At 49.7% G+C, this 20,861-nt stretch overlaps 1 protein-coding gene across 1 annotated transcript in view; it reads right to left on the bottom strand.

The window, feature by feature from the left end:
- The window catches only part of Snx8 (sorting nexin 8), a 49,173-nt gene that overhangs the window by 16,346 nt on the left and 11,966 nt on the right, over positions 1 to 20,861 (bottom strand). Inside the window, 3 exon segments of the mRNA XM_059249507.1 lie at positions 1,760 to 1,877; positions 4,567 to 4,623; positions 4,625 to 4,758. Of these exon segments, the coding sequence (XP_059105490.1) occupies positions 1,760 to 1,877; positions 4,567 to 4,623; positions 4,625 to 4,758 (309 nt within the window).

Genomic DNA, 20,861 nt, shown 5'->3' with positions numbered 1-20,861 from the left:
GCTACGGAGTGCCACCTCCCAGCCCCCAGTCACACATGGGTGCAGGAAGAGCCAAGACCGTCCATGTCAGTGGAGAACACTGGGAGGTGGGGTGTGGTGGCACACATCTGTGTTCCTGGCACCTGGGAGGCTGAGGAAAGAAGACTACAGCAAGATGGAGTACAGCCTGAGCTACGAAGTGTCTGAGGTCAGGCTGGACCACAGAGCAAGACCCTATGTCACACAAAGAACAGTTTTGGGAAGCGGTGTGATTCTACACAGCCACCTACACCACAGGCAACTTAGGAGGATGTGGCTATAACATCACTACAAGCACACAGCTTCATCGTGCTAACGCAGTGTTCATTTATTCATAATGTGTTCATTATTCATAAACTTATAAGTTTATTATTATTAGGGCAGGCATGATGGCACAGGCCATTAATTTCAGCACTTGGGAGGCTGAGGCAGGAAGAATGTGATCTCAGTGAGTTCCAGGCTTATCCAAGTTAGAGTGAGATCCTTTCACACAAATACCAAGTCAGGTGTGGTGGCACATGCTTTTAATCCCAACACTCAGGAGGCAGAGACCAACCTGACCTAAATAGGAAGTTCTAGGGCAGCCAGGACTCCCTGTCTCAAACTAAAAAAAGCAAAAAGAAAAACACAGTGAGATAAGGCCCATACCCATACCCACCCCACCTCAAGCCCTCCAGGTGTCCCTGAAGGCTGAGCTCTCAGAAATGCCAAGTCAGGTGACACTGTTTGCCCAGAGCCTCCAGGTACTAAGCCCTGCCTGGACACAGCCAGCTTGGATACAGGCAAGGGTCCCTTCCTGGCAGCTGACTGGTCAGTGGTGAGCACAGCTGTCCCAGTGGCAGAGAGGGCTGGGAAGGAGGCCAGGCCATCAGAAGCTGAGCCACCCAGCGGGTATACGATGGAAGCATGTTTATATCCACACTGAGGAGGTTCAGGACAGGAGAAGCTGATCACTACATAAAACCCAACCAAGCTCTTTCCTGTGCATGTTCAATTTCACTAGAAAGGTGGGGACATGGGGAACGTGAACTGGCAGTCTCTGGGCCTTGTCTGTGCATAAAGTCTTACTTTTCTGTTGTAGAGACAGGGTCTGGTATAGCCCAGAGTGGCCTGGAACTCATGATCCTCCTGCCTCAGCCATCATGACTGGCACACCCCTTTAATGGTTTATATTGTCAGCTTGATTGACAGGATCTGGAATCACTTAGGAGACCAGCTCTGGGCATGTCTGTGAGGGAGTTTCTAGGTAACAGTTACTAGAGGGGGGAGACACACCCTAAAGGTGGCCTGAGGTCAAGAAGAGGAGCTGAGCCCTGCATCTCTGCTTTCCTGACTGTGGATGCAGTGTAACCACTGCCTCCTGTGGCCATGCCTTCCCCCACCGACTGCACCTCCCCTCCTCACACTGGTCGGGCATTTGGTTACAGCAACAAGAAAAGCAATGAATAGATCCTGTGATGGCTAGCCCCCTACAAGAAGCAGGCCAGAAACTAGTAATCACACATACAGCCTCAGGCACCCAGCAGGGGCACCCCTGAGGCCAGCAGGCACCTCCAGAGCAGGACTAAGCCACAGCCATCACCACAGAACAACCAGGGTGCATGTGCGCTGCAGGCCTATTGCCAGCCCATCCTAGACCGTGAGAAGCAGGATCCTGGGCTACAGTGGGTCCACCCAGCACCATGCCACCTAGGAGGGCAGCTTGCTTCCACTTCACTGAGCCTCCCGAACCCTGTCTTACCTCCCAGCACTCTCTTGGGTGGAAGGGCTGGCACCATGCGGTACGGGAACTTGTGAAGCAGCACTTCATGGAAGACCACAAAGTCATTGTAGCGTCTGTATACAGAGGACTTGAAGCGCTACAAAACAAAAAGAGCATGACAAGCAGGACATCAGCAACCATGCCATTGCTTCTAGCCGGGTGCTCTACCACTGACAACGCCCCAACCCCTCACTGGGGGGTTCTAGGCAGGTGCCCTGCCACTGAGCCACACCCCAGCCCCTCACTGGGGGATTCTAGGCAGGGGCTTTACCACTGAGCCACACCCCAGCCACTCACTGGGGGACTCTAGGCAGGTGCTCTACCACTGAGCCACACCCCAGCCCCTCACTGGGGGATTCTAGGCAGGGGCTCTACCACTGAGCCACACCCTAGCCCCTCACTGGGGGATTCTAGGCAGGGGCTCTACCACTGAGCCACACCCCAGCCCCTCACTGGGGGATTCTAGGCAGGTGCTCTACCACTGAGCCACACCCCAGCCCCTCATTTTACTTTTTGAAATCAGATTTCACTAAGCTGCCCAGGCTAGCCTTGCATTCATATTGTACTCCAGGCTTACTTGGAAGTTCAACTCCTACCAAGTCACTGGGAATCCATGCCTGTGCCATGAGGCCCTGCAACCATGGCATTTCATCAGCCCTCTTCGCCTTCTCCCACCGGGCAACAGAACTCACAGGAGAGCTACCAAATTCCTCATCCTCTCTCCCCAAGTTTTTGCCAAAAGTAAAAGTTTTAGAATTCTATATAGAAATATAAATTATAACGTTTAGATAACTCTTTGTCATGATGAGACTTCTTCACTTCTTGGATGGGTATCATCCTGCTCTTAAAAAGTAAGCATGAGAAGCCAGGTGGTGGCGGCACACGCCTTTAATCCCAGCACTTGGGAGGCAGAGCCAGGCGGATGATCTCTGTGAGTTCGAGGCCAGCCTGGTCTACAGAGTGAGATAGGTCAGTGCTCAGTACACAAGCATGCAGACCTGACTTCAGATCTCCAGCATCCATGTAAAAGCCAGGAGGTATGGTAGTGTGATGGCACACACCTGTGTCCCTACCATTGAGAAGTGGAGACAGAGCCCAACAACAAGAAAAAAAAAAAAAAAAAAAAAAAAAAAGGCAAGGTGGTGGTGGTGCACGCCTTTAATCCCAGCACTTGGGAGGCAAGAGGAAGGCGGATCTCTGTGAGTTCCAGGCCAGCCTGGTCTACAGAGTGAGCTCTAGGACAGGCTCTAAAGCTACACAGAGAAACCCTGTCTGAAAAACAAACAAACAAACAAACAAACACCACAGGAGCAAGGCCTGCTTCCCTGTGGCCGGGAGCACCTTCCAAGTTCTCATAGCTTCTACTGCGGCCAGGAAAGACCACAGGACGGCAGATGGACCTGCTGTTCCTGAAGCATCCCTGAGGAGGCCCTCCAGCTGAGGGCTGCACCACACGCCCCAGGACAGTTCAACTGCTGGTGAGCAAGCGTCCTGCAAGTCCTGACTTTACAGAGCAGAAAGGCAGGCAGGAAGCACTCCTGCCATCCCATCACTGGGAAGACAGAGAGGCCTGTGACCTCGGGGTCAGCTGGAGTGCCTAGGACTTCCAGGCTAGCCTCAGTTACATGGTGAGACTGCCTCGGAGGGAGGGAGGGAGGGTTGGGGAGGGGAGGGGAAGAAAGGGAAGGGAGGGGTGGGGAGGGGAGGGGAAGAGAGGGAAGGAGAAGGGAAGGGAAGGAGAGGGGGGAGAGGGAAGGGGAGACAGACAGACAGGCAGGCAGACAGACAGACAGACAGGAGGCAGGCATGGCAGTCCACCGTGACAGGAGGACACCTGCACACTGGGCCTTTGTCCCAAGATGAAATGATCACAGGTTTTCAGACTAAGCCTGGTGTAACCAGGGCTGTGCTTTCTCAGAAGGGTGTGGGCCCTGCTCTGAGGACAAGAGGGTGGTGTTAGTCACGAACTACTCTATCACAGGGCAGAGAGCAAAACTCTCCCTAACCCATCCTAACTGGAGCAAGACACCAAAAAACCACAGAAGAAGGCACAAAATGACCAAGATAGGTGGTGCCACAGGGACACCACCTGCTGAGCACCAAGGTGGCATCACCAAAGGGGTGAAGGGCATGAGCTGGTCCTCCCCTGTAAATGGGAGGCAGGGTCAGTCGGGACCCAGATTCCCCAGGACTGATGTTCTGATGGTCAGGGGATTGCTGATACTGCAAACCAGCACTGTGGCAACAGCACCACAGGTATGCACCCTGAGACAAAAGAACTGTAGCTGGGCATGGTGGCAGAGGCCTTTAATTCCAGTATTTGAAAAGCAGAGGCAGGCAGATCTCTGAGAGTTCAAAGCCAGCCTGGGATACACAGTGAGACCCTATCTCAAAAACATTTAAAACAAAAAAAGATTCCTACAAACCAGGTTTGGTGGCTCAGGCCTATAATCTCAGAAGGTCAGGGCACTAGGAATGCTGTGAGTTCAAAGACAGCCAGGGTTATGTAGCAAGATCCTATCTAAGAGAAAGAAAAAAACAGACACAGAGAGAGATACTAAGATTCATAAGAAAAAAGACTTCACTCAAAGAATGGACCTGATAGAGACCTAGCTGAGTTGGAACCAGCTACAGGCACCAGCAAGCATTCAGAAGTTGGCTGGCCAGCTCAACTGCATCATCAGGTGTGGGGTCACACCCTAGAGCCAGCCAGACCCCTCTCCCACCACCCTGCCCCAGGCTGGTCTGTGGCTGTCCGCTGCAGCACACTGTTGAGTCTCGGTTACCTGGCTGGAGACCTCGTATTCCACATGCTTGAGGAACAGGCCCTTCTTCTCAGGGATGGAGTTCCACCTGCACCGTGTCCCTGGCCAGCAGCTCCTGCAGGGTGTAGGACAGCAGCAACGGATTCCCCTGCGGCATCTGCATTCGCCCGGGGTCCAGGTCCCGCTGCTCAGTGACCTGGGACGTTCGTGGGCCTGGGGGAGACAAGGTAGATGACAGGTAGACAGCTGATCGGGGGTGGGGCCTCCCTGTATCCTGTGTTGGCTCAGCACATGGACTCTGGCCACAGACACAAAGCCACACCAGACCCACCCCCATCCCCAGGCTACAGCACCCAGAAGAAATCCTACTAGGAGGCTTCGTCTGTGTGAATGGAAAACTATTACAGTGCAGTTAGGGAGGGAGGAAATGCTTGCAATTTAACAACAAACAATTTACAAAGACATTCTTCCAAAGATGTGCAGTGGACAAAAAGCACTTGGAGAGATGTTGCACATCATAACCACTAGGAAAACACGAATCACAGCAACAGAAAGACACCACCACCACGATGGTGCTGGTAAACCCGTGTGTCTGTGCACAAGTGTGTGGAGACCGGAGGTCAGACTCACATGTTACTCTTCATGCCATCTACCTCATTTTTTAAAATATGTATGTGTGTTTGCCTTCATGTATGTGTGTAGCAGGCTTATGCAGTGCCCATGGAAGTCAGAAAAGGGTGTTGGATATCCTGGACCTGGAGTTAACAGACAATTGTCAGCTGTAGTGCCGGGAATTGAACCTTGGGTCCTCTGGGAGAGCGGCCAATGCTCTACACTGCTGAGCCATCTCTCCCAACCCCTTTTTGTTTTTGTTTTTAGACTGGGTCTTGTGGGGAGCCAAGGACACTCTGAATGAATGTGTAAGTAGATGAAGACCTGACTGAATGTGTATTGGTGACATGGTATAGCCATGTCAAGGATATCAATGCCTCAGATCCACGGGAATTGGCAAAATCTTCTTCCCATAAGGCGAGGCTCAGAGGCATGGCAAAGCTTCGTCTGGTCCAAGGTCAAGTGTTTACGAACCACTGACCAGTGTGTGCAAGAACTAACAACTGCAGCTTCCTCTTCCCAGACAACCGCAACCTGAGACTGCTCTGCTACAGACCGCCTACCAGCTAAGCCCTCCTGCCGTGCGGAGTTCTTAGTTCTGTAGTTGGTGCTGTTCTGTCAGAGCAAGCCCCACACCCCCACCCCAGCTTTTCTGTACGCTTCTGTCCTTTCTTCATTCCCTCACCGGCCCAGTCACGGGTCTAGGATCAAGCCGTGACGGACTAGGCAGGGTCTCTTCCTTTACCTGGAACTCATCAATTCAACGAGGTTGGTAAGTATGAGACCCACCTCCTCCAGGAACCCTCCCGTCTCTGCCTCCTCCACATCACTGCACCTGGCCCTTTATGTGGGTTCTGGGAAGCGGAACTCAGGCGTGTGCCTGTGTGGCAAGCACTGTACCAAGAGCATCAGCTCCCTGGCTCTATAATGAAAAACGACCGGCTTTGCTCTTTGCTTTTGTGTTCTGAGTCAGGGCCTCATGTATCCCATGCTACAATTAAATCTGCATGTAGGGAGGATGACCTGGAAGCTGTAACTCTTATGCCTCAGCCTCCCAAGTACTGGCATTATAGGGGATGCACCATCATATTCAACCCAGGGGCTTTCTGAAATGGTAACATGTTCTTAAAATGCTTTAAATATTTTTATATTTTGGGCAGTGGTGGTGCACACCTTTAGTCCAAGCACCAGAGAGGCAGAGGAATGTGGATTTCTGAGTTCGAGGCCAGCCTGGTCTACAAAGTGAGTTCCTGGACAGCCAGGGCTACACAGAAAAACAATGTCTCAAAAAACAAAAACAAAAAAGCTCCAGCCAGGAGGGTGGTGGCTCAGACCTTTAGAGACAGGCTGATCTCTGTGAATTTCGAGGCTAAAATGGTCTACAGAGCAAGTTCCAGGACAGGCTCCGAAGCTAAACAGAGAAACCCTGTCTTTTGTTTTGTTTTGTTTTTTGTTTTTCTAGACAGGGTTTCTTTGTGTAGTTTTGGTGTCTGTCCTGGAACTCACTCTGTAGACCAGGCTGGCCTCGAACTCACAGAGATCTGCCTGCCTCTGCCTCCCGAGTACTGGGATTAAAGGTGTGCGAGAAACCACCGGCCGGTGAGAAACCTTGTCTTGAAAAAACAAAACAAAACAAATAAACAAATAAAAATGCTCTAAATAACTGCCGGTTAGAAAATTCTGAATATACAAAATATACTAAAAACATACCGCTTAGGGGTCCGGGCTGATGGCTCAGTAGATAAAGCATTTGCCATGCAAGTGTGCGAACTTGAGTGTGCATCCCCAGAACTCACATAAAGCTGAACTTATTAGAAGCACAAGTGTCTGTGATCCCAGTGCTGCACAGGGAGATGGGAGGCAGAGACAGCAGAAATTCCGGAGCCTTGAAGGCCAGCTGGTTCAGAGTGGACAGCAGTGATGAGACCCCATCTCAAACAGGGTGGAAGCCGAGAGCTGACACTGAGGCTGTCCTCTGACCTGGACGATGGCATGCATGCACCCACCCTCTCGCGCACACACAAAGGGTAATAAATACAGAGGTATATGCATATACACATGTGTATACATACATACTGAACAGTACCTGGGCCTAGTGGAAGGACTTTTCTTCTCCAGAAGTGAGAAACTGCAGGTTTAAATTTTTTTTTTAATTATATGTATGTGTGTGTCTGTATGGGGGTTTGTGCACCTGAGTGTGGATGCCGATGACGGCAAGAAAAGGGTGTTGGATCTCTTGGAGCGACAAGCGATTGTGAACTGCCCAAGTGGATACTGGAAACCAAACCTGGGTCTTCTGCCAGAGCAGCAAGCTCTCTTTTTTTTTTTTTTTTTTCTCGTTTTTTTGAGACAGGGTTTCTCTGTGTAGCTTTGCGCCTTTCCTGAAACTCACTTGGTAGTCCAGGCTGGCCTCGAACTCACAGAGATCCACCTGGCTCTGCCTCCTGAGTGCTGGGATTAAAGGCGTGCGCCACCACTGCCCGGCGCAGCAAGCTCTCTTAACAGCTGGCACCATCTCTCCTACCCCAAGGTCTATTATTTTAAGTCATGGAACTGGATTTACAGACAGCTGAGCCTCCACATAGGTGCTGGGAACTGAATGCAGGTCCTCTGCAAGAGTAGCCAGTGCTCTTAACCTCTGAGCCATCTCCTCAGCCCCTTAGTTACTTTTCTACTGAAGAAAGAGAGACCATGACCAAGGCAACTTACAAAAGAAAGCATTTAATTGGGGATTTGCTTACAGTTTCAGAGGGTGAGTCCCTGACCATTATGGCAGGGAGCATGGCAGCAGCCAGGCGGGTGTGACAGGGGAGCAGTAACTAATTTACATGTTGAGATAACAACCTCTAGACAGATAGCGAGCCAACTGGAATGTTGTGGGCTTTTGAAACCTCAAAGCCCACCTTCAGAGACACACCTTCTCCAATAAGACCATACTCCTAATACTTCCCAAACAGTTCCACCAACAAGGACCAAGCATTGAACTATACAAGCCTATGAGGACCATTCTCATTCAAACTATCACAGAGTCCTTTCTTAGAATTTCCTGGTTCATGATTTTGCAGACTGGGAAGTGGGGGGTGAGGCAGAGAGAGTAAGAACAAGCTGACAGAGAATCTTGAAAACACTGAGTCAGAGGTGATTCTTTGTATACAAGGAAACCCTCAAGTCAGACCAACAGCCACAGAAGTCAAAAGAAAACAGGCCTGTAATCCCATCACTTGGGAGGTGGAGGCAGGAGAATCAGGAATTCAAGACAAGACAGAAAGAGACAGACAGATCAGGCTGATGTAGACAGGACATGGTGGTACACACTGGTAATTCTAGCACTCAGGGGCTGAGGTGGGAGGATCCTGATCTCAAGGCCAGCCTGGTCTACATAAGGAGACCTGATCTCAAAAAATAAAACAATAAAAACAAAATCCTGGCCGGGCGGTGGTGGCGCACGCCTTTAATCCCAGCACTCGGGAGGCAGAGGCAGGCGGATCTCTCTGAGTTCGAGGCCAGCCTGGTCTACAAAGCGAGTTCCAGGAAAGGCGCAAAGCTACACAGAGAAACCCTGTCTCAAAAAACAAAACAAAACAAAACAAAACAAAACAAAAATCCCGATGGTGATACACGCCTCTAATCCCAGGATCTGGAAGACAAAGCAGGACAACCACACCTGCCTTAAATCTAAGGCCAGCCTGGGATACAGTGTGCAACCCTATCTCAAAGCACGATACAAGTGACAACAACGTGATATAAATGACATAGGAATAGAAATATGAACAGAGCCGGCAGAAATGTAATAAACAGAGGGGCAACAGAGGTCTCTATTAAAAATTTTTTTTTCGCCAGGCAGTGGTGGCACACGCCTTTAATTCCAGCACTTGGGAGGCAGAGACAGGTGGATCTCTGTGAGTTCGAGGCCAGCCTGGTCTATACAGAGTTAAGTTCCAGGAAAGGCGCAAAGCTGCACAGAGAAACCCTGTCTCGAAAAAACAAAATAAAAAAATATATTTTTTTCCAGACAGGCCCTCACTACCTTACCCCTTGCTAGCAGGAATTTGAAATGTAGACCAATCTAGCCTTGAACTCAACAAATATCCGACCACCTCGGCCTCCCAGGTGCTGGAATCACAGCTGTGCACCACCGTTCCCAGCTGATTTTTTTCAAAGTTTTCTATTAAGCATTTATTTATTTCAAGATTTCCCCAAAGATTAGGTAAGACAGTCCTCGAAGACAGCCTGAAATCTCACTAATGATTACCAAAGGATTCCACGCGGGTGAAGAATGTGAACTTTGCACACAGGAGAATCTAAAAGGCAGATCTCTTCAGCACAAACAGCACCTCCACCTCCGGCTTCTCTCTAACACCCTGGAAAGGCAGGCGTGGGGGTGCACACATGTAACCCTGGGTGTCCTCAGGAGTTAGAGGAACAGAGGAGCCAAGTCTGTGATCAGCCTGGGCTACACAGACCCTGTCTCAAAAACTAAGGAGAGGGTCTAGTAACATGGCTCAACAGGTTACGGTGCCACCAAGCTTGATGACCAAAGTGGTGAAAGAGCCAACTCCCGCAAGTCCTCCTGACTTCCACAAGCATGCTGTGGCCGTGCACACAGCCCAGCCCACACAATTAGACTAAAAAGTGGTGAGAGAACCAACTCCCGCAGGTCCTCCCGACTGCACACAGCCCAGCCCAAACAATTAGACTAAAAAGTGGTGAGAGAACCAACTCCCGCAAGTCCTCCCGACTGCACACAGCCCAGCCCAAACAATTAGACTAAAAAGTGGTGAGAGAACCAACTCCCGCAAGTCCTCCTGACTGCACACAGCCCAGCCCAAACCATTAGACTAAAAAGCTAAAACATATACATATACATATATATATACATATACATATATATAGATATATAGATATAGATATATATCTATATATATACAGAGAGAGAGAGAGAGGGCGCGGGGGGGGGGGGGGGCGCTAGGGAAAAAGGCCAGTCAGTACTTGCCATGTACATACTAGGACCTAACTTATCTCCAGCACCTGTGACTGTCAGGCTAGACGTGATGGAACTCACTAACTCCTCCAATTCCAGGAAATCTGATGCCCTCTTCTGGCCTCCTCAGTAACCACACATACACATGGTGCACATACATACACGCAGACAATACACTTATATACATAGATGGATGGATGGATGGGTGGATGGATGGATGGATGGATGATAGATATAGATAGATAGGTAGATAGTCATAGGTAGACAGATGGATGATAGATAGATAGACAGACAGATAGATATAAGTAGATAGCAGGTAGGTAGGTAGGTAGATACATAGATATACATACATACATACATACATACATACAGACAGACAGACAGATAGATATACAGACAGAGCAAGTGAGCCTGGCAGTGATGGTGCACACCTTTAATCCCAGCACTCGGGAGGCAGAGGCAGGTGAATCTCTGAGTTCTAGGCCAGCCTGGTCTACAGAGTGAGTTCCAGGACAGCCAGGCTACAGAAAAATCTTGTCTCAAATAAATAGATAAGTAAGTAAATAAATAAAAAACAGGGTTGGCAGGGCTGGAGAGATGGCTCAGCAGTTAAGAGCACTGGCTGCTCTTCCAAAGGTTCTGAGTTCAATTCCCAGCACCCACATGGTGGCTCACAACCATCTATAATGAGATCTGGTGCCCTCTTCTGGCCTGCAGGCATACATGCAGGCAGAACACTGTATACATAATAAATAAATAAATCTTTAGGGGTTGGGGATTTAGCTCAGTGGTAAAGCGCTTGCCTAGCAAGCACAAGGCCCTGGGTTCAGTCCTCAGCTCTGGAAAAAGAGAGAGAGAGAGAGAGAGAGAGAGAGAGAGAGAGAGAGAGAGAGAGAGAAAGAGAAACAGGGTTGGCAAGATGACTCAGGAGTATAGGTCCATGCCACCAAATGTGACGGACTTTGATCCCTAGAACCTACATAAAAGTAGGAGAGAACTGAGTGTGTGTGTGTGTCAACTCTCACAAATTGTCCTTGGATTGCCACATGAGCACCATGGCACATGGATTCCGCCAACCATAAATAAATGGATAAATGTAATAAAAAATTTCTAAGAGGTAAGCACAGTGGCACATACCTACAATCCCAGCACTCAGCCAACCCTCTCTATCTTGTGGCTGTGTCTCAAGACAGGAGCTCTCAGATACTGCAGAGGAAGGGGGAGTCAGATTCTGAGGCCAAATTGACCATACAGCAAGACCCAATTTCAACACACACACAAAGGAAGACATAGTAGCCCTCACCACCCAGCGGGCCTGCACCACTCTGCCAAGAACACAGCAAGAATCCTTCCAGTCCTCCAGCATCCCCTAGACAGGCCCCACCAACCTCATGCGCTCCCTACTCCAACCATTCTGGAACAAACTGCTTTACTGTGGGGTTCTCAGCGGGCAGGCAGTGTGCCTCAGAATTAAATGACACAGCACAGCTGAAAATAGCTGGTGAAAATAAAACACTCAATAAACGTCACTGACTTCCTTCCAGATTTATTACCCTCCAGTCCAGAAACATTTTGTGAAGCCACCAACAAAAACTTGGAAAGTGTTCCCCCAGAAGCCATGACTGGTGGTTCAGCCTGCTTCTGATAGGAGCTTCTTGGGAAGCTCAGTCAGAAAGATCACAAGTTCAAAGCCAACTTGGGGTAGATATAGTAAGCTCAAGGCCAGTCCTGTCTCAGAAAGTACAAAGTGGATTGGGAAATGTAGCTCTGGTAGAATGCTTGCTTAGAATCCTCCAGCAAGGGGCTCAGTGACAGAGCCCCCGCATGCACAAAGCCCTGGTTCAGTACTCAGTACTAAACAGAAGAGATGTCCCCCACAGCAGAGCTTTTGTCGGTGTTCACTTCCAATGCTGGGGACACCTTCCAATGACATGGGAGTCTGTAAAGGACTCAGACTTCTCCTCTCTGGAGACTTCCCTACCCTAAGAGCAGAGGAGCCACTACAGAAGAGCTAAGCAGATGCAGGACAAGCAGGTGGTTTGAATGAGAATGCCCCCACAGGCTCATAAGTTTGAATACTTGGCCCTCAGATGGTGGAACTGTTTGGGAAGGACTGGGAGATACGGCCTTATTGGAGGAGGCATGTCACTGTGGTGGGCTTTGAGATTTCACAAGTCCAAGCCTTTCCCAGCCAGTCCTCTCTGCCTCGTGGCTGTGTCTCAAGATAGGAGCTCTCAGATAGTGCTCCAGCATGCCATTCCTTCCAGCCTGCCACAATGCTGCCCACCATGATCGTCATTGACTCACCCTCTGAAACTGTAAGCCCCAATCAAATGCTCTCTTCTGTACGCTGCCTTGGTCATGGTATTCTGTTATAACAAGATATAGAAAGATAACTAAGACAAGAGCTAAAAACAGGGAGCCATCCATCCCATAGGCAGTATGAAGCCATGTGACCCCCAGACAAACGGGAAATGGAGACAGACAACCAGCAAAACTCAAGATGTTGTCATTCCCTGAGTCAGTTACCCACTAATGGACAAAGTAATGACCTCAGCAGGGCACTGTAGTCACAGCTGCAATCCCAGCTGAAACGAAGAGGTTTATGAGTTCCTAGCCAGCCTTGACTATACAGAGTCCTGTCTCAAAAACAACAACAAAAGTAATGAAACACACACACACACACACACACACACACACACACACACACACACACACACTGTTCTTGTTTGTTCCCAAGGTTCTTCCTGCTGAATGTTTAGACAGTAACTTGGTAATTGAGGAGTCCAAAAGGTTCAGCAGGAGCAAACAGGACATTCCTTGTAAACCATGCCACAGCCCTCTCTGTCATTTGCTGAAGCAACTCTTTCACAAATGCTGACTACAGCACAGCAGTCCCAGGCCAGAAAACTTCCTGCAAGGTGTATGGTATACACAGGACAGGCAGGCAGCCCACTAGTGCTGCTAGGAGGCCAACCCTGCTCAGGACCACACGACTCCAGGCTGAGCAATGGAGGGGCTGCTGGAGACGTCCCCAACTCCTTGTCGGAAGGACAGACACTCTTCAGCACAGAAAGCTCTCTTAGAACCATCACAGGCACCATGTGGCTGTTTCCTGTAGGCTGAACCTGAACATCACAGTCTGGACACACAGCAGCTGCCATGAGACTCAGCCTACTGACATGGTTCCACGGAGGGAGAGAGACTCAAAAAGCTCAGGAGTCTTCAGGACCCTCAATAAGGCCCTTCCCTACCCAGGATCCCAAATGTTTAGACCAGGTCTTGCTGGTGTAGCCCATGGATTGACCATGCTTCTGTAACTAACCCAGTAAACTCAACCAGTTCAGCAAGAGGGGCTTGGATGGAATCATTCTTTTGGTCCATCAGTGCCCTTCCTACAATGAACTACAATGAAGTTCCTATGTCTAGGCTTGTCATGGTGGCAAATGTCTTTAATCCCAGCATTTGGAAGGCAGAGACAGGTGGATTTCTGTGAGATGGAGACCAGCCTGGTCTACATAGTGAGTTCCAGAACAGCCAGAGCTATGTAGAGAGACCCTGTCTCAAAAATAACCAAACAAAAAGTTCCTAGTTCCTATGGCAGCCTAGGAAAAGGCACACTGACCAACAGGACACTTGGTGTTTGTTCTCAAAGAGGTTGTGAGGTTCTTCTGTTTGGTGGGAGAAGGAACTGACTGCACCTTCCTGCAGACTCCAACTTCAACGCGATACTAGGGGGCAAACCTCAGATGTCAGTTCACTACCACAGAGGGGAAGGAAGGCCAGTGAGAGGTGGCAGAGTCCCAGAGCTCACGACTCCAAACGGGCTACATTAGAATCACCTGGCTCTCCTGGAATTCGCTCTAAAGACCAGGCTAGCCCCAAACCCAAAGATCCACCCACCTGCCTCTGCCTCCCAAGTGCTGGGATAAAGGCTGCCACCACCACCACCACCTGACACTGTTTGTTTTGAGGCATTTGACAATCCTCTTGTCTCAGCCTTCCAAGTGCTGAGATTATAGGCATATGCCACTATCCACAGCTCTTTTTTCTATTACTTTGGGTGTTTGAAATATTTTGTGATTAGAACAAACATAGAGACATTTCAAAGGTAGTTAGCAAAAAAACAATGAACAGACTGAATGAAAAAGTGTTAAGAGTGACTATTTGTGTGGCTAGGGATTTAGGCGGTTTTGTTGTTTTGCAGAAAATCTGAAAATGTGTTCTGCAGACATATGGAAACACACTTGATAGTTGAAAAGCAGTCCAGATGGAGTGGGGAAGTTGGCAGTCTCCATAGACTGTGGGGCTGGAGGGATTGGGTTGGAGGTGCTCATGGAGGCTATGGAGGGGCTGCCTTCTCTCCCTTTCCTGCAGTGCTGGGCTGGAATCCAGGCCTCTGCAGGTGCCAGGCAAGGTTTCTCACAGCCCCCCCCCCTTTTTTTTTGAGATGGGATCTTATTTTCTTGCTCAGTCTGGCCTCAAACTCCTGGGTTCAACAGATCCTTCGGCCTCAGCCTGCTGGACTGAGGAGCAGCTTCTGTGGTGCACTTGCTTTAAAGCTGGCTTTGGGGTGGGCCTGGCGTCAGTGGCACAGTGCTTGCCCGGTGTGCAGGGCTCTGGGTGCCAGTCCCAGCAATGTAACAAACACAACCAGGGAGTGGTTTAGGCAGCATCCACACAGGGGCAGGGGTCCTGGGCTGGAGTCGGTGGCTTCTAGATGGAAGACAACTGCTTCCTGAGTCTCGGGGCATCCTGCTGTCTCCTGGCCCCAGAGCTGCTGAACTGTCATTTCTGAAGCTGTGGTCATGATAAGGATGAGGAAACTTCTGCTCCCACTTCCTGAGGACAATTTGTTTATTTCAGAACTCAGCTCAGAGGTTTTTGTTTGTTTTAATTTTATTAAAGCTAAATAAATTTATATATATATATGAATGTTTTGTCAGCATGTATGAACGCACACTGGGTGCAATGCTTGCTACCTGTACAGACAAGAAAAGAGAGTCAGATCCCTTTGACCTTCAGTTACAAATGGTTGTTAGTCATCAGGCGGGTGCTGGGAATTGAACTTGCAAGGCTGTTAACCATTGACCCATCACCTTTCCAGCCCCTCAGAGAAGTTGCTAAATCAAAAGTGCAGTTTCATGAGCTTGAGAAGGAATCTGCTTGGTGAATGCTGAGAACATCTCCTACTCCATTGCCTAACCTTTTCCCCAACCCCCTCCCTCTTCTTCTGATATATCTTGTTATATGGCCAAGGCTGATCTTAAACTAAAGACTTTCCAGTGCAAGTGCTTCACTGAGCCACACCCTAGCCCCTCACTGTGGGATTCTAGGCAGGGGCTCTACCACTGAGCCACACCCCAGCCCCTCACTGGGGGATTCTAGGCAGGAGCTCTACCACTGAGCCACACCCCAGCCCCTCACTGGGGGATTCTAGGCAGGTGCTCTACCACTGAGTCACACCCCAGCCCCTCACTGGGGGATTCTAGGCAGGTGCTCTACCACTGAGCCACACCCCAGCCCCTCACTGGAGGATCCTAGGCAGGTGCTCTACCACTGAGCCACACCCCAGCCCCTCACTGGGGGATTCTAGGCAGGTGCTCTACCACTGAGCCACAACCCAGCCCCTCACTGGGGGATTCTAGGCAGGTGCTCTATCACTGAGTCACATCCCAGCCCACTGGAGGATTCTAGGCAGGTGCTCTACCATTGAGCCACACCCCAGCCCCTCACTGGGGGATTCTAGGTAGGTTCTCTACCACTGATCCATACCCCAGCCCCTCACTGATTCTAGGCAGATGCTTTACTCAGCTATATCCTTGGCTTTCTTTTTACTTTTAGGGGTAGTTTCTCACTAAGTTTCCTGGGTTGCTCTTGAACACACTCTGTGGCCCAGTCAAGACTTGAACTTGCCATCCTCCTGACTTAGTGATTTCTGTGCAGGAGTTACAGATAGGAACCACCACACCAGGCTCCTCCATTTCATCTCATTTCCATGCAATTGTACTCTGACATGCTTATTTCCCCAGTCTGGAAAACAAAAGCCTGCAGAAGTGTTGAGGAGCACCTGGTCACTGTTAAATGTTGGGAAAGCGTGTAGGCCTCGTCTTCAGTTGCATTTGTCTGTCCTTGACACTGGTTGTCAGTCTGTGGCCTTAGGGCCAGCAAAACAGCAGTGTCTAGGAATTTATGTGGAATTCATGTTCTTAGGCCCATCCTAGGCCTGTAGGCTACAAATCTCCAGGTGGGTGGGAGCAGCCATGTGTGTGAACAAGCCTACAGTTTTCTGAGACAGGGTTTCTCTGTGTAGTCCTGGCTGTCCTGGAACTTGCCCTATAGACCAGGCTGGCTTCAAACTCACAGAGATCCTCCTGCCTCTGCCTCCCATGTGCTGGGATTAAAGTGTGTGCCACCCCTGCCCGTGCTTTTGTTTTTTTAAAGTAACAAAATGACAGACTAACACTTCATCTCTCTCTTTGGCCACCACCGCCATGAGACACATCTCTCACAGGTTGGCCTAGTCTATTTTTTTTTTTGTTTTTTTTTTTTTGTTTTTTTTTTTTCAAGACAGGGTTTCTCTGTGTAGCTTTGTGCCTTTCCTGGAACTCACTTGGTAGCCCAGGCTGGCCTCGAACTCACAGAGATCCACCTGGCTCTGCCTCCCGAGTGCTGGGATTAAAGGCGTGCGCCACCACCGCCCGGCGGCCTAGTCTATTTTATACAGTGTTGTCAGAGCCTGGGTTCCAACCTCCTCCTCCAGCTTGAAACTCACAGGTCACACACAGGGCATGCAGCCTGTCCCTTCCATGGATCCTGCCATACAGCTATGGCCCACTGGTCACTCATTCCATGCCTGCTGGGCATCTGGGTAGTTCCACTGCCAATCTATGACACATGCCACTGCTGAGAATGTTCCAGAACATGGCTTTTGTGGACATATGTTGCATGCACTTCTGTTGGGTACATAACACAGGCGTGAGTGTACATGCCGGATCACAGCTCTTGCATATGCTCAGCTTAGTAAATATTTCCAGTTTTACTATGTGACTCAGCCAATCTACACTCCCTCAAGCAACAGGCCCAGCTGCCTCCCACTTGGGCCAATGCTCAGTATTTTCTATCTTCTTTCCCTCAGTCTGAAGACACACACCTTTTCCAAAACTTAGAATCAACTAACTTACAGTCTTTTCTTTACTGAGGATTGAACCTAAGGGCTCACAGGGTAGGCTAGTGAGCCACACGACCAGCCCTTCACTGGGGGATTCTAGGCAGGTGCTCTACCACTGAGCCACACCCTCTGCCCCTCACTGGGGATTCTAGGCAGGTGCTCTACCACTGAGCCACACCCTCTGCCCCTCACTTGGGGATTCTAAGTAGGTGCTCTACCACTGAGCCACACCCCAGCCCCTCACTGGGGGATTCTAGGCAGGTGCTCTACCACTGAGTCACACCCCAGCCCCTCACTGGGGATTCTAGGCAGGTGCTCTACCACTGATCCACACCCCCAGCCCCTCACTGGGAGATTCTAGGCAGATGCTCTACCACTGAGCCACACCCCAGCCCTTTTTTTAAACTTTTTTTTCAAACAGGGTTACACTTATAAGCTGCCCACACAGGTATAAAACTTGCAAGCCCTCTACATCAACTCGAGTAGCTAGGAGCCAGCACCACCACGTCTAGCGTAACTCCTGGGCTTACTGCAATCCTTTTTCAAGTGCAGTGCATACACACTCTACAGTGAAGTCGGAGTCCTCGTAGAGGATCAGAGCTGAGGGAGCACCGCTGGTCTTCACTTTTAGCCAGGCCCACCAACTGGTCTCTGCTACTATAAAGGGCATAAACACCTCAAATATACCACATTCTGCTGTGATTTCACTCAGTGCTCAAGATCAACTCTAAGGAAATACAAATACGTTTTTCTGCCAGTGGGCTTTTATAGGCAATAGGACCGATGCCAGATTCCCAGCAGTCAAGTATCAGACAAGAATATCCTCAAAGACTCTGTTCATGGAGGGACCAAGTACTCTCATGAAACACAGTGGGGGAAAACAAACCAAAAACAAACAAACAAAAACTCCTTATGTTAAAAGAGGAAACCAGGCTGGGATGTGACCCAGTGGGTAGAGCGCTTGCCTGGCATGAATGAAGCCCTGGGTTCCGTCCCAGCACCCCTCCAAAAGGGTGAGGTGGTGCACACCTTATAATACCAGCACTCCACCGCCCAGCCATCCGGCAGGGGGACGCTGGAAGATCGGGAGTTCCAGATCAGCCTGGGCTATCGGAGATGCTGTCTCAAAAAAGAGGAGACGCAGAAGGTGGGAAGAGAACAGGAAAAGATTAAAAAGGAAAAGGGGAAGAGAAAGGGAAAAGGAAGAAAAGAAACCATGAGTACAGCTTCCTCACTGAGGACGCTAGGCAGTCCCCAAGGACACCAGGTCTTAAACAAGGCTTCCTCAAGTCTCCCGCCATCCCTGACACACAGTGTTCTTTTCCCTTGACAGCCAGTAAACACTCCTCTGCAGCTCCCTCCAATTCAGCAGCCTCACCCCTGCCCTTGGCCTGAAGCCTTGGCATAGCTGTCTCCTCTACCCAGAAGGCTCTCCCTACCTACCCACCTACCCCCCCCCCCCACTGGACCAACTTCCTATCCTCCTCAGGTTCCTGGCTGTGAACATAGCTTTCTCTGTGGCATTTTTATTGGTAACGAGTATGGTTTACAACATCAACATCCCCAGCACAGCACCCCCTGGCTCTGATTCTTTCCAGCACATTCTAAGGTATATTTTTGATTATTACATCTCCTGACTGCTGTGTGGTTCTTGTGAGAACATCAGCTCTGCAAAATGGAGGTGTGTGTTCACTGTGTTCAGTCACTTTCCCAAGGATGGAGCATAGTGCCAGGGGCTGGAGATGTGGCTCCATGGATAAAGCACTTAACCACATAAGGGTGAGGACCTGAATTCAGATTTCCAGAAGACAGAAAAGTGGTCACAAAGGCCAGCCTCCATCACCCCCATGTTTAGGAGGTAGAGACAACTCCCCAGAGCAAGCTGGCTAGCTAGACTAGCCAGACCAATGAATTATTTGATGGTGGTGGGGAGGAGGACCAACTCCAGAAATGGTTCAATGAAGTAAGTGCTTCTTGCTCAAGAATGAGGACTTGAGTTTGATCGCCAGCACTGAGGGAAAGAGGGCAGGTGAGGTAGTACATGCTGAGGAGACTCAGATGGGAGGATTTCTGCTTGACGGCCAGCCTAGCCCACTGGGTGATCTCTGCGCCAGTGAAACCACGCCTCAAGAAGAAAAAAACGAGGCGCGTGACACTTGAGAAACAACAACTGTTATACATATTCACATGCACACAAATACACACAAACACATGCACTTGAACCTGCATACACAAGCAGGTATTCACATATGAACAAAACAAAATATTTTAAAGACTTATTTTATGTGTGTATCTGTGTGCATGTCCATCTGTGCACCACGTGTATGCAATGCCCAAGGAGGTCAGAAGAGGTGTTAGATCCCTTAGAGCTAGAGACTTGCTAGCTGCCATGCGGGTGCTGGGAACAGAACTCCAGTCCCTGGAAGAGTGACCAGTGCTCCTAACCACTGAGTCATCTCTCTAGCCACAATAATGTGTGTGTGTGTGTGTGTGTGTGTGTGTGTGTGTTTTAACTAAAAGAAAAAGATGCCCAGTCCACAGAAGATGCTCAATTAACACATCTGCTGGATAATGAATGCAAAGTAATCTCAAGCAAGAAAGTCACATAACTCAAGCAAAGAGTAGAAACTGTTACCATGGTAACAACTGCACATCCAACACCAACACATCTCATTCAGGGTCTTGCTAGTGATGGAAACTGCCTCGGTGAGAAGCCACCACAGAAGCTGCTGACACAACAGTGGTGAATCCTGAGACCACGCCCCACACTGCACTATGAGCCCCTGCATCTGCCCCTGCATCTGCTCTATGCATTTTGCCAAAGAGCATAAGGAAGAACCCTGATGATGTGATGCTGCAGTGTGCCACAGAGACAGCTAAGCAACAGAGCGGAGCCATGTGCTCCAGCAGTGGCCCCATGTCCTTACTGGGAGGGAAGTATCAGCAAGGCTTGTGGGTGCCGCCCCAGACCCTGGTGCTCATTAGCAGTGGAGATCTGATCCAAACCCTGCAACGTCAGTTCAAACACGACTCCAAGAAGGAAGTGCTTCATCTACTGATCTCCCTTCATAGCCCTCAACATTAGGCTGAGTCTTTTTTTTTTTTTAAGAAGGGGAGTGGGAAAGGTCTAACCTCAAACTTCCTATGTAGCCCAGGATGGAAATTCTGATCCCCCACCTCCTCAGGGCTGAGATTACAGGCACCACACCTGGGTTAACACCATTAACATGGCTAGGAACAGAACCCCGAGCTTTAAACAAGCCAAGCAAGCACCCCACCACCAGAGCCCCAGCCCAGCCCCAGTCTCCTGCCGGAGTCCTCCTTGGTTTGTCTTGCTCATGGCTTTCCCCTAAATCCAAACCTACGTAGGACTCTGGCTTTTCAAGACCACCTAACGTGAAACCAGCACAGAATGTGCACCCAGAAAAAAATGTCATCAGCACCCAGCCAACCCTCCACCCCAACAACACACAGTAGAAAATAGATCACAGGGGCTGCAGGGATCGTTCAGTCAGTTAAGTGTTCACCATAAAGCGTGAGTCCAAGCCCCCC

Source organism: Peromyscus eremicus, chromosome 23 (assembly GCF_949786415.1).
Source record: "Peromyscus eremicus chromosome 23, PerEre_H2_v1, whole genome shotgun sequence".
Taxonomy (NCBI): Eukaryota; Metazoa; Chordata; class Mammalia; order Rodentia; family Cricetidae; genus Peromyscus; species Peromyscus eremicus.
This window is presented reverse-complemented; position numbering and strand designations above follow the sequence as displayed.